General features: G+C 38.3%; 1 protein-coding gene across 1 annotated transcript in view; it reads right to left on the bottom strand.

Annotated features, from left to right (window-relative positions):
* CFAP99 (cilia and flagella associated protein 99) overlaps positions 1 to 14746 on the bottom strand; it is a 48264-nt gene that overhangs the window by 16908 nt on the left and 16610 nt on the right. Inside the window, exons 6-10 of the mRNA XM_072406891.1 lie at positions 11904 to 11994; positions 8627 to 8695; positions 7687 to 7770; positions 5947 to 6035; positions 1055 to 1259 (exon numbers count right to left, since the gene is read on the bottom strand). Of these exons, the coding sequence (XP_072262992.1) occupies positions 1055 to 1259; positions 5947 to 6035; positions 7687 to 7770; positions 8627 to 8695; positions 11904 to 11994 (538 nt within the window). The remainder of the gene's footprint in view (positions 1 to 1054; positions 1260 to 5946; positions 6036 to 7686; positions 7771 to 8626; positions 8696 to 11903; positions 11995 to 14746) is intronic.

Raw genomic sequence — 14746 nt, forward strand, 5'->3', positions numbered from 1 at the left:
CCAATAGAGACACCAGTTCTGGTGACAACTGTCTAAGAGGGACATTCTACTCCTTTCAGAAAGTTTCCTCTAGCTTCTTGTTGTTTTTGGGACCGGAAGTAAAGAGAAATCACTACAAAGGGGGAAAAGACAACCAAGCATAACCTGGCTGCAGTTTTACCCTTCCATAGTTTAGCTGAACTCTAACAGAAAAAGGAGCCGGTCAGCTGTGCTAACAAGAAACATGCTGATAGGAAGAGAAAGCAGGCACATAGGGATGGGCTCATCAATCATCTGCTTCTTCTTTTACTGTCCAGTCATGGGCTAGTGAAGGGACAAGACCTGTTACTTATCCACAGGAGAAAAATTAGAACCAAACAGGGCATGTCAGAGACAAATCTCCGGACTGGATAGACAGACAACACATCTTTTGGTAAAACAACTCATTTATGTATTTTATCTGTGCATTTAGCTGTTTGTTTAGCTTTAAGCATTTAATATAGACACTTACATATTCGATTCTGCTACCAATGTAATGCTTATATGCTGAATATCCATAAAAAACTAAAATAAATCTTATTTTTATATGGAGAAACAGCTGAGGTAGATACAACCCAGCCACCAATGCCAGTCTCTGTATTTATACCGACACAGGTTACCGCTAAGAGGTTTATTGTTTATTATAGCGGTGTGAATTATCAGTGGAGATGTTACTGTATATTAACTTTGACATTCCGCCATGGTGTTCTGTGTTTTACTATTGTGTTAATACTCTAATGAATTGAAAACCGGCAAATGAGGTCTGTTGATGTAGTTTATGATCGCAGCGTGACTATTATTTGTGATAATTTATTACTGTCACAGATGGGATGAGGCTGTTTGTCTTAAGAGCTAGAATGGGATTTGTAAGGATTAACGCCACGTGTATGGAAAGACAACAGAATAGTGATAATTGAATCCCATCCACCTTACAGCTATAGTTTTTATAAATGACATGATTTTGCAGCAGTAGTATCTTTTTTAACATCATGCTTTACAAGTTTCACAAATCCACTTTCTAAATTCAGTATCTTACCTCCTCTTTCTTCATTTCTGCCTTTTTCTTGTTTTCTCGGATGAGGTTCTGCCGGGCCAGAACAGCTTCTTCTCTGCTCAGCTTTCCTTCCAGTCGTCGGCATTCAATCTCAGCAAGTTGACGTTCCAGGTCCTTTTCCCGCATTTGCCGCTGCCATTCCAAAAATTCGCTGGGATCCCGGGCCCCATCCACTAGCTTCTCAATCCTAGAAGACAGAAACCAGGTTCAATTCTAACTCAGGGCTAGGAGAGGGGAGAAGCAGCTCAAAGAGCCAAACAGGTATGTTATACTAGGCATGCAAATAGGAGAGAGCAGAGTGACAGGGAGCTGAGCTCACTAGTCTGCTGCTTCTCTTTTCTCTGTCCAGTCACAGGATGCACGTAGAAAGGAAACCTGTAAATGAAAGTAAAACTTTAGTAAGGAAAGGGCAGGCCTGGTTACGTAGGAGTGTACTGGGTGGCAGAGCTGTGTAATGATCGGGTCTGAATAAAAGCCTTTAATTTCAGCTACCTTACATCCATGTTACCTGTGTAACTGGTGTGCAGCTTTGCTTTAGTTTGGGAGCAGAGTAAAATATATCAAAAGTAGGAGAAATAGGCTAATCTTCTTTGACATAGTAAGCTATTTTCTAATTTGCTCTGTGTTACCTGTGCTGTCATTCACTACTGTAATAAGTGGGGATGGGCACAGATGCAAAGGGTTTCATGGTATACTGGTTGCCTTTCTATTTCATTGTGTAAATAAATTTAAAAAAAAGTAGTGGCTCCTCATTTTATGTTTTGTGTCAATATGGGTCCAGAGTTCTTCTTTAATGAACCATAGCTAAATAAAAATGAAGATATAAGACATGAAGACAAGAATTATACACTGTACACTCGTTTTTATGTAGCCTTTGAAGAAAACCTGCTTGGGTCTCAATAGCTACAGCAGACAATGTTCTAAAACTTTAAAGTTCAGTCCCGCAGAGAACATTGATTACCTGTGTGAGTGATAACATCGAAGCCCCAGAAATAACATTGTGTCTCTGTGTCCTGGCAGCTGTTCAAGTTCTCAGGCTGGGATTGGATGCAGGAAAGGTTGGCGAGTGAATGGACCTGATCCATAAATTGTTTGTTTTACTCACTAACCTGCAGCATAAATAATTGCTCAGCTGGGGATAGATTAATTTAACCACTTGAGTCCTGGACACATACAAATTCACTTATTTGTCCAACACACTAAAGTGATGTCAAATCTCATCAGCACAACATATACCCGTGAAATAGGATAGGGAATTAAAGCTAAGCTCCAGTCCTTCAGCCTTAACAGCTGTACAGTCTTCTCTTTTTTTTTTTCTTTTTTCCAGAGTCACATCTAACGCATTTTGAAATTTGCAATACTCCTCCAAAGTGCCAGCCTAGTGAGGCACGGTGCTGTAATGTCGGGGAGCTATGAACAGCATCTTCATGGACCCTTCCACCATCCCTGTTCTGCTTGCATTGCTTAGAGGAGCCAAGAGACCCTATCACGAAATCACAGGGTCTAAAATGTATGTAATAAAGTTGGAATGATTTTAGTCAAATCCAATGGCATGTTGGTAACCAGGGAAAACATATATTGGTTGAAGGCCACAGAAGACAAAGTGATCGGCAAGCTTTGCAGCATGCTCAAAATAAAGATTAAAGACAACTCTGAGGTTCATCATGGACAAATCTGTGAAAGGGTCATGCAGACCAGCTTCCATTTCTGTTCAAATTTGTCAAGAATGAAATAACACATTCCACTCACCTTCTTTCAGTAGTCACCAGTAACCTGCACCCCTTCTTCTACATAGATAGACAACTGTGGAATGGGCACATTTACTAGTTCACCAAATAGAATTGGCAAATTTTGCATAGTGCACTGGGTCATTAGCTTTGCATGAAGTTTTGATGCTTCATGTTAATCCTTATTATGATCATGGCGGGTTTTATGGATCCTGTTGTTCTTTTTTTAATCAGTTACAAATAAGCCCAGCCTCCTCCCTGTCTCTAACTTCTATTAAGTTTTGGAAGCCATTGTGAGGCCATTAGGACTTTGACACATTAGCAATCCAGTGTCCAATCTCCAGGGACAGAATACAATAGTTATAATTTCCTATGGGATTTCTTCTCCCTGTTTTCTTGATTTCATAGTTGTTCTTCACTGGAGAGTAAGGTCTTACAGTGTTCTAGCCAGAATGGAAGTGACAACCATTATGGAAAGTGATGGATAAATATTGGTGAATATTGAGGTCTCACTAGTAGTAGAATCACATAGTGTGACCTGGCCCTTACTTCTCCTTGTGTGGCTGGTCAGCGTCTACTAGAAAGGTAAATCAGTCAATTAGCAAAATCCAGACTAGGGATCGCAGGCAATCTCCAGACTTACATACTTACTTGTACATAAGTGGTGACAGTAAGGGTCTATACTAGCATCTAACTCTTATCTACATTACTTCCACCATAAATGTTTGTGTTTTACTGATCTGTACTTTCTTTGAACTTTTTAGTTTTCTTTACTTTTTAGATTTTCATTCCCTGATGTCGGAGTTGCTAAAATCAACCTTGGGTGAACTCCACACTGCAAGGTCATCATACCTTGAGTCATGTCAGCCCGTAATTACAGGCTCTTAGTGCATTATGGCTCAGTTACTGCTACTGCTGCCATGTAGGTCAAAGCAGAAAGCTCACACTATACATGGCTGACAGAGTCCCAATAACCATCTCCTTTCTTTGCTAGTTTTAAAGCCATATGCAATTTTAATCACCTTATATATATGCCTTTGTCTGCAGAAGGTGCTGACAGATGGTGACACAAATCAAGTCAGACATATCTGCTGGCATTTTTCAGCTTTTAAAAAATTAATATGCAGAAAATGATGGGTTAGCAGCCCACTGATTATTTGCAAGTTCTGGGAGTCCGATGATTAAAAAGAAGATTAAGGCATTGCGTATAGTTCTATAGATTCCCAGATTCCTGAACTCAGACTTGTATTTATAGTGTCCAGTGGCCTATCCAGGCCATAAAACTACTTGTACTGTACAGTATCCCAAAGAGGACAATGTAACTAAAAAGATATTCCAATTTTCTGTCTAGCTCCCTTTACTGTGCTTTGACTCATTTGATACAATTAATAGTTTAGTTAAAAAGCATAATTCCAGCAAAATATACAATTTAAGTATTGAATAGCATCCTGAGGTATTTGAGGCCCAATGTAGCTGCAACTGGTTTCTTTCTTTATTCTACCTGGAGAAGGAATTAAAGGGTCTGGGTAAGGCTGGTGATAATTGTGGTGCTGAGGATTTGTGGCTGATTATTTGGGATCCAGGTCTGAAGTGTATTGGATAGAAGGGGTGGGCCAAACACTCCATACCTCTTCCAGAGCAGGATTTGTAAATGGCTATACAACACCTTCCAAATCCCAATAAAAGGGATGGAGGCCAGGTGTGGATCAGGATGAAATGCCTGGTCACCTGAGTGAGAGTGACTACACAAGTGTGTTACCAGACAAAAGAGTTAAGACTTATGTCTGGTTTTGGATTTAGGACTCTGAGACCACAGTTAAAAGAAGACACCCTTGTAGTAGAGACTACAAGCCCTTTTGTAAGTTTAGATTTGTATGACTGTGTATTAAATCCTGCTGTATCAGCTATAGGATTTAGAATTTATATTGTTCACATATCTGCCACATTGTACAGCCTGGGAGGTAGCAAATTTATTTCCTGGTTCAAATGAATAGCCTCGTATATACCTAGCTTCTGTTTGACAAGGTTGGTGATACTAACTGGTTGAACAGGATTACAAATACTTCTGGATTTCAAATGTGTATTTTGCCATTTGACTGGAAGAAAACTTTTTAACAGCACAATTCTAGCTTTCCTTCCCTGGCCCTTTCATGCAGCCTAGAAGCACTGTGGGGGACAGCATCACAGACTAGGTGACTACTGCAGCCATCTGTGGTTATTAACCAAACAATATTTAAAGCATACCTAGAAAAGTAGTGAGAAAAAAGTGAATGTTTACCTACTCAAAGCAAATCTAATCCCAAGAAATCCTCTGCTAAAGTCTGCCGGTGAAAATTACACTTCCAAGAGTGTTGATCCCCCTACAGTATTTGGTTGTTTCTACCTCTGACATCCATGTGCATTAATAATTCTTTACCTGTTTGGTTACTGAAAAATTAACTAGGATTGTTTATTTATTTCAACATATATATATATATATATATATATATATAGACTTTCACCTTTTCATTCTTGTTCTGTAAAATGTGGACATTGTGTAATTTGTTAATCAACTAGAAAAAAAAAATACTTTTAAAAAGTCGGACCTGAGTCATAAAAGCACATCCCAAGACTCTCTGACCTATTCTTTAATAACTGGTCAGTCATCACATAAAAAGAAAATCTGTATCAGCTGACTTCCCCAGTAGTAAAGGAGAATAAGAATGATGTACCCAATGGATGGGAAACCCCAACTATTTCTTTGACATTGGCATCTGTATAATATTAGGATGTCTCTCACTTTCTGCCCACATGACAATGATCATTTGTGCACACTGTGATGTCTTCAACAGTGACACAGATAGCAATAAAATATACCTCATCATCATAACCCATTCTGGCTCCATGGCCCTAATTTCTCTAAGTCCTCTAAGGCTGGAGAGAATACACTTTCATCAGTGAAGATGGGTAATCCAGCAAACCTGGAATGGATTTCCAAAAAGTAAAGGTATGTTAGCTATTTGTTAAAAAATGTTTTCAATCCTGGACCAGATCCATTCCAGGTTTGTTGGATCACCCAGCTTCACTGATGAAAGTGTATTCTCTCCAGCCTTGGAGAACTTTAATAAATCAGGGCCTATGGGTAAGAGAAGTTTTATGGACATGTACCTCTGTAGTTCTTTTTCCACCTGGCGTTGGTAAAGGGCACCCTCTCGTAATATCGCTGTGGCATTCAGTTTCACTGGTACATTGTCCACCTGGGAATAGGAATAAGCATGTTTTAGTATCATCACTTGAACCTGGACAAGAATGGCATTGCTGTACAATGTTGCTCACAATGAGTATAAAGTAACAAAGTTTGTGAAAAGAACAACCAAAGTTATTTAATGGTTGTAAACCAGACAACCCATCAGGTGTTAACAAAAAGTGATCGCTTACCACCAGTCCTATGTGGCAGCAGCCCAGGAAACTGAGAACATACTGTGAGTGCAGGGCATGGTGGACCCACCTCACCGTCACTATGGCTCCGGTATTCACGTCACAGCAATTTTTGTTAATTTGATCTCACTTGAAATCCCAACATTTGCTAACTAGCAAATGTGCAGACTCCTGCTGCCTGCTTATAAAGCAGAAGGGTAGTGGGTTAGGAACAGGGGCAGCATAGACAGTAATTGAGTAGGTGGTTTTATTTCTAAAATAATTACCATTTTTTAACACATAATAAACAATGTTAGGTTGGGAAACATGTAGATGCTTATCATCCTTTACTGATGCAAGGCTTTTTAGGAATAAAAAGTTTGTTCCTCCCCCCATTTCATGACTGCAGGACGATGTAGTAACAAAGATCCAGACATCTCAACAATCCTTATGTGTTTTAAATGCTGTAAATAGTCGTAAGACAGATATATCATATAAATACAACAGTGATGGGTGGAAAGGTACAGGTACTTTGAAGAAACCTTTAAAAGTTCATCCATTTACCATTAAAAATACTTACTTTGCATTAAGTTAAACCCTATGCAAACAGGTAAATATACAAATAAACTTTTTATATATCTCAATAAACCCATCAATGTATTTGTATCTTTGTCCAGCCATTACTGTCATATACAGCCACTACTCACTATGAACACACTACACTGCTACTTTCTAGATTAGAAATACTACTACTATAACAGTTCTCCGCTTATTGCACATTGATTGAAATGATTATGCTGATGATCAATTAATAGGCTGGAGAAAGGTAGAGGACATAGCAAGCTGCATTGTTGCACCAGAAAATGAATTGCTTGATTTGGAACTATGTGTGCCACCTGTCTGGCAGTAGTGTGGAAAATGTGTGCAAATCACAACATTGGCTATACTGAATTATATATCATTTGGTAGAAACCAAATATCTATTTAGCTGGCTTTCTGAAATTTTCTTTGACTTATCAGAAACCAATTCAGAAAAAAACAAAGATTGGGGAACTGCCCATTGCCAATGATCATTTTTAAATTAATTCAGAAACGTCCTCGTTTTCTTTCCTCTGGAATGAATGAATCAACCAAATGGCTTAATTCAAATCAATTTGCTAACACATGTTGCTGGAGGTATTACAGGGCCATTCTGCCCTATCAGTGGTACATTTATTTATAATTTATGGTTTCTGGAGCAATGTTGTCTGTTATTATTTACATTTCTAATATTGTCTCATCAGGGCTAGTTCTTTTACATTTAAGTTATAATTAAACAAAAATCATTGTTCTAATTATTTTTCAAGTACTGGTTGTAAAATGTATTGTCTATAAATGCTGATATCAGATGAAGCAGGGAATGGCTTCTGCATGTCTTTACCCTGGCTGACATTTTCCATCAGATTGGCCGTCATGGAAAACATATTGTATTAACTTGGTATTAGCACTTACCTTCTTTATTGACACTTGCTGGGCTTTGGTTTTATTAAAAGCTATTTTATTATCTTCTTCTTTCATTATTTCTGCCAAAACACGCTACAAAGAGAATAAAAGAGAATTCACTAGCTAAAAAATTGAAAGTAAAGCAAGAGAGACAACTGCAATAGCATTTTTATTGGAATCAGAGCCAGTTCATGTATATCTATTGTATACTGTGGATTTAACCATCTACCTAAAGATTTGCTTCAAATTATTTAACAATTCTTTATATAATACATATAACAGATTTTATCCATTGTAATATTATGAACATTTAAATGTTCTACACTACAGGTAGACGTAAAGTAAAGAGAATGCTTGAATAGGTACATATCTTTAAGATCCCCCCCATCGCTCATGGCTCTAATATGCCAGTAGCGGCTTTAGTTCATAAACTTGGTTTTGCTCTTGCTACATGGGGAATATTGATTACATTGAGAATGTAAAATTGATAATTCCTGTCCATGTTTTACCTGGACAAGAAAGGGTTTATTGCAAGCCTTTTTTGGATAGATATTTTGATTTGCTTTGTAAAGACCATTCACTTGCAGCCTATGATCAATAGCTATATGACTGGTCTTCTACCCGCCCCATGTGCCATCATTACACTGCTGTGGTTCCTGTGGGCATTCCTCAACACAGCAGAAATCCTGTCTAGTCCACCACTACCTCCATCCTAGGAGATATTCTTTTTTTGCTGCAACATTCACTAAAGTTGTGCACTCTATAACTGGTAAACCTTTGTTCTGGGCTTTTTAAACGTGTTCTTCTGCTGTTGTCTCTACTATATAGCAATGGTACAAAAAAAAAAAACATTCAGTTTGAGTAGTAGAAGCTAAAAAATATAGTTGTCTAGACCAATATGAATAAATAAAGAAATGTTTCCTAAATCCCCATAGACAGTTTGACTCACCTTGGTTTTCTCTGACTTCTCCGCATTAGCACACTTAAACTGTGCCATGTTTGCTTCTACCAGGAGCCCCTGAAATACACAGAAATGTAAATACATTTGACATTTATACTTGAAAATGTGAAGAAATATATACAAAGTGAAGGTAATCCCCCTGTCATACAGCAGTCACTGAAACTAAGTCCCTGCTGAAAGATTTATTCTTACCTTTTGTTCTAGTGACAGCTGTAAAATTTTTATATCCCTTTCTGTGTCTTTGAGAATGATAGGAATATTAGGAGATGGTGAACCTACCCAGTGGGGACACAGGCAACAATAAAACTTTACAGGCACTCTAACCCCTTTCTAATGAAGCAAATACTCGCTGTATATTCACCTAAAATAATGGCTCATAAGCATTCTCTGTGCAATGGGTACCTTGGAAGGCATCTTATTTTTAGAAAAGGGACTGATAATTTTTTAAACAGAGACATTTACATACATTTGGGAATGTCTGTGGATGATATTAAGCAATTCCAATGTGCACACATTGCAACTACACTGTAATATTCTCCTCCATAAATCCCTGTTACATTTATCAATAAAATATGCAAATATCAAGTATTGTGAAAAAGTTGTAGATGCTTTTCACAAATAATGTATCAACTAAAACCAAGTACCATTAACTACAACTAATTCGGTACAAAAATATAAAAAAAAAACTAAGTCAAATCAATAATTGGTATGGTCACCCTTTGCTTTAAAACAAGTAGTACTAACTGCAGTTCTTCTGCTAAATTAGGCCCCCGTAATCCCAGACACACTAAATAGAGATCAGGGTCCTGTGGGGGCTGTAATGTCCTTTCCAGGGCTTTATGTTCGATTTTGCTGAATGTTCTTTCTATGACTTTGCTTTTATGTTCTGGGACCAGAGACTTGCATGAAAGATACATATCGGTCTCTACTTTTCTGCATCAGGAACCATTTATTCTGACCAATTCCATCTCTCTTTGTATATCTCACCATCTATATATCTATATATATATATATATATATATATATATATATATATATATATATATATATATATATATATATATATATATATATATATATATCTGTAGGTAATCGCTGTTACAGTTTTACCACTAGGTGTCACTGTTCTAAAGCAGTTTCTGGATGCACCGATGCTTTTGACTTCATGGCATAAGGTGTAATAAATGCCAAAACCTGCAGTAACCAGAAAAAATCATTGGGACTAATTAATGAATGTTAATGATATTAGATTATATAAGTCTTTCATATTATAGACATATCTTTTCTCACGTCTCTGCTTTCAAACCTTACAGCAACGCATATTTATGTACAGGTCTTATGTCTATTGTCACAGTGCTGGCCTCCTGTCCTATCAGTTCTTACAATGTTTTATGTCTATGTACGGCTTGTTTTATTTGCTTGTTATAGTGTAGTATATCTGAAACAGTTCTGTATCACTATGTTCCTGCTGTCTGTATGGTTGCACATGTACTGCATGTGTAGTTGAGTATTGCTTGCAGGGATGTGAGTTGTGCAGGACACAATGACCCCTGTAAATACAGCGGCTGGGGGTCAACTGCCTGGCATCAAGTAAACCATACTGCATGAACAGATTCTCTACTGCCCATCAGTAATCTCTCTAATGGGTATGACCCTATTGACAAACTGCTGTGTTCATTTAAAAGCCTTTGTATAGAGAACAATTGCCCTTGTGGTGTTCCCAGCCAAGACTTTTATCACATATGCTGACACCTCAGAAAAGGCAGCAACAAGACTATGCCCTCACAATTAACAGGGAGAGCACTGCAGGGAATGTGTAATGAGGAGCGCAGCATGATGTCCTATGGATATAAAGCCATTCTAGAATCTGTGTTACTGACAAGATGTATGTGTGTTGGAGACAGGCCTGGACTGGAAATCTGCAAGCCTGGCAAAAGCAAGAAGGGCTGGTATGCTAGATAGCGTCTAGGAGTTAGTGAGAACTAATACAGCCTTTTCAGCCCTAATAAATTAACATTTCCTACAACGTTCTATTTATCCTGCACTGAATTGCAGACAGTCAGTGAACATTATGTGGGCAAGTTTGCCCATTATCACATTGAAGGGGGGGGGGCACCACTTTATATTCTAGATTTGAAAGATTTGGATCCAACAGTATTAACTCAGGAAATGTTTTGTTTAAAATAATGGTAATTCTGCTTGAAAGTGGAGATATAAGTGAAGTTCAGCCTTTTTTTGTCCTTAAAACATAGGTATAAAAAAGGTACAGAGGAAAAACCCCTTTAAAAAAAATAACTAAAGCCAATATTAGTGAATTGTTTTATGGAAATCTGCCACCTGCATAAAATTTATCAAGGTGATGGGTGAGCATTGAAGTCATGCTAGGAGCCTGGGTGCATAGTATACAATGGTAGCATCCAGGTCACATGAATAAATTTTGCCATTACCCATTTGAGAGTTCTATTCAATTACCACAAAGGTTATGAATCTACTTTATGTGCACCAAACACCTTTGGAAACCAGTTATTATCTTGTAATAGCAGTAGTGCTGGAAATAGCTTGTGCAGTGGGTATTGTAGTAAGAGGGACTTAACAGTCCCACCCGCTAAAGTCTGCCTGCTGAAAACTACCGGGGGTGTGTATAAGACCAATCACTCTGCACAAGAAAAGAAAGCAGCACTAACTGGTCCTAATTACACGAATCTTCTGCACAGAGGTAAAGTTTAATATTGAGTTAGTGCACAAATCACAAAGAAATAAGCAAAGGGCACCAAGTAAGAAAACATATGGTTCTTACATTTAAACAATACATGCTTATTCTGGGGATTTGATAGGATGATGATGAATAAAATGGTAGATGGCTGTACAGGTAGAGTTGGTATATTCTCCTTTCTGTTGGCCTGCAACTCCTACACTACATGCACTACAGCCTCCATAATTGTCTTCCCAGGTATGGTTGATGTCTGGTCCATACTACATACCATACTTCCTTACTCTTACCCTGATTTCACCATAGAACTCAGCAGTGACACAAGGATCAGAGGATGGAACCCCAGCACAAAATATTTAGGTAAAACAAAATTACCAATTGATCCTATATATGTTGCAAAAGTGAACAGACATGCCTTGACAATCCACACCTTACCTTAGACATGAGATTGATCTATATATAATATATACATACAATAAATATGTATATAAAATATTTAAATAAAATGCATAAATACAGGGTACATAAACAATTGCAATTCACAACCGCTCTTACCTCTGCTTTCTGACGATTTTTTTGTTTTTTCTCTTGAAGAATTTCCTGCTCCTTAGGAGTTTTGTAGGTACTCACAGGAACCTGAGTCCAATAAACCATATTGTAAAGTTCACATTAGGTTATGGTTAGTAACTTGACACAATAAAATTATCCAAAAAGAAATAGTGCATATTTCTATAAACAAGATTTTGATCATAATCTGAAATAATATTGTGAAGAAGCCTGAAACAACATAGAGAGCACTTTTACTTAAAAGTGCAGGAACAAAAGTCCAAGCAAAACTTTTTTTTGTTCAGGAGAGAGCGAGGAAGGGTTAAAACCTGCTGTCTACATTGGAAAGATTTTCCTTCCCTGCTTGGACTTTCCCAAAAGTCTGAAGGGGACACAGTTTTCCTGTCCTGGTGACAGCCACAATTTTTGTCAGCAAGCGTAGTGTCAGACAGATATAAATAATAGTGTATTTAAACCCTCTTATCACAAAATTAAATAAATAGTTCTGTAGATCTCAGCACTCATAATGTATGCTGTGTTTTCTCCTCAAGACCAATATTTCTTGGTGTTCTGTTAGTGATAAGCCTTTCTCCCCAATTCTGATATACAGGTGGCAACACTGCCATGCCTATAGGGCCTTGCCATAGCCACCCTTGTGTGGCTGTTTCACACAGAGCACTACAGACTACACAGAGATGCATGCACATATACTCCTAAACTAATCAAACCACTGCCATGCTCCTTCTACATCAACACACGGAGAAAGTCTTATTCTGCCTACGCTGGACAAGCAACTCCCATGCTTCTCCTCCTCTAACATGCACAGACAAACCCAAAGCTGCTTAAACCTATCAAGCCACTGCCCCGCTCTATTGTCATTTAGGAAAGGTCATTGGCAGTGGCTCCCAAAATTCTGACTCTCTATGCCTGATTTATTAAAGTTCTCCAAGGCTGGAGAGGATACATTTTCATCAGTGAAGCTGAGTGATTCAGCAAACCTGTAATGAGTTTCTTCAAAGTAATTTGCTATTTGTTGCTATTTGATCACCCAGCTTCACTGATGAAAGTGTATCCTCTCCGGCCTTGGAGAGCTTTATTAAATCAGGCCCTCTATAAGCTGACAAGCTTAAGCTTTGTTTACGTGGCCGATGTTACATGTATTCCCAACTAAAGTGGTCATCTAACCTTTCTGTGAGGCACCCAGTGCTCAGATCCCAACCAGAACTACGGGGAAGTGGTGCTGAGTGATCCAGGACAAGCTGCCAAATCTGTAAGTAAATGTAATTGCTCAGCCAGATAACTGATAAAAAATACTGGGATATGTTTCCATGTTTGGCAATATAACAAAACTGGAGTGTCAACTTTAAGAGAAGATCTCTCTGGTAGAAACCCTTCCCCACTGTCTAAAAAATGAAAATGAGCTTTAAATGCATGGCGACATTGACAATTGGTAGTGAAAAAATAGCTGTTTTGGAACATGAAGTCTCTGGAGATAGCTAGGAAATAACAATACCATTGTCTGCCTGGTCACTGGAGATTATATTCATACTGGTTTATAATTTGAGATTGCACAAAGAACACAACATTCATGCAGCAATCACATCACAAATTACTAAAATTACGGGATAATTTCTAAATGGTTGCTGTCAGATTCCGCCCTTTGTCTACACTTTCCATTGTTTTATTAAAGTCTAAATAAGCCTTACATTTGTGTTATCCAATGAACGTACTGCTATAGCAAGTCTTTAAGCCCAAGAAGTGATCTGCTGATCCGGAGGGGTGGCATGCAGTAACCTGAACTCAATCACATCACATCAGACTGACAATATGTATAAACACAAGTAAAGCCACAGGTTAATCTATCAGTGACAGCACTGATCTGTCATGCACCACTGCACTACAGACATGCCTGTGTTCCTGAAAATGATTGTCTTTCTGGGAATCCTCACAGCGGCTGCCTAAAATACACATTTCTACATTGATTTAACTGAATTTTATAGAGTACAAACACACTGGCAGGCCATATAAGCCTGGAATACAAATAAGAAAGAATGGCACCAATCATACCTACTAAATTCAAATAATTAAAACAGAGAAAACTGAATATGGGAGAATCATGGTGACCAAAGCAGTAATAAAAGCACAGATGGAGCCTATATACCCAATACAATAACTAAGCATAATACTCGTACCTCCAGGCATAAAAATCAACTATGTTAAACAAGTTGCAATATTACTTTTAATTTTAGGAACCCAAAATATGTAAAAAAGTACACAATCTGCACCAAATACATTTTGTTGTTGAACTTTAGCAATATTGATCATTGTATCACAAAAAAAATGAAGGCCAATCCATGTACCTAGTTTTAGGAGATGCTTAAGGGGCCAGCAATCCTGTGGTGTGCACCACCGCAGTATCTCTGTCCAGCAGTGACACATGGAGCAGCAAGGAAATAGAATCATCTTCTGCTTCCCTTTAGCCGTGCAGCCTGCAATGTACTTTCTCGGCATCCCCAGCACACACTCTGAGGCTGTGCACAGCTGAAGGGGATTTCAGGAACCGATTAGTGTTTCTGTGCTGCCATTGGCTACTGGGGCTTTATAGCCTCCCTGCCCCAGTGATCAATGCCTGTTGTAGCGTTTAGCTGGTCTAATTTGTGCAGGAGTTTCTCCTCTGATTTACTGTTGCTGAACTTGCCTGTTTCTGACCCTGTGAGTTTATGCCGCCTGGACCGACCTTTTGCCCCTGCTTGTGTTTTGCTCCTGTGTATTTTGTCTGGCAGACGGATTATCTATAAATGACTTCTTCCTCTGTATTCTGGACTTGTTTCTGTTGGAATCCTGGTACTGCA

This window comes from Pyxicephalus adspersus, chromosome 3 (genome assembly GCF_032062135.1).
Source record: "Pyxicephalus adspersus chromosome 3, UCB_Pads_2.0, whole genome shotgun sequence".
Taxonomy (NCBI): Eukaryota; Metazoa; Chordata; class Amphibia; order Anura; family Pyxicephalidae; genus Pyxicephalus; species Pyxicephalus adspersus.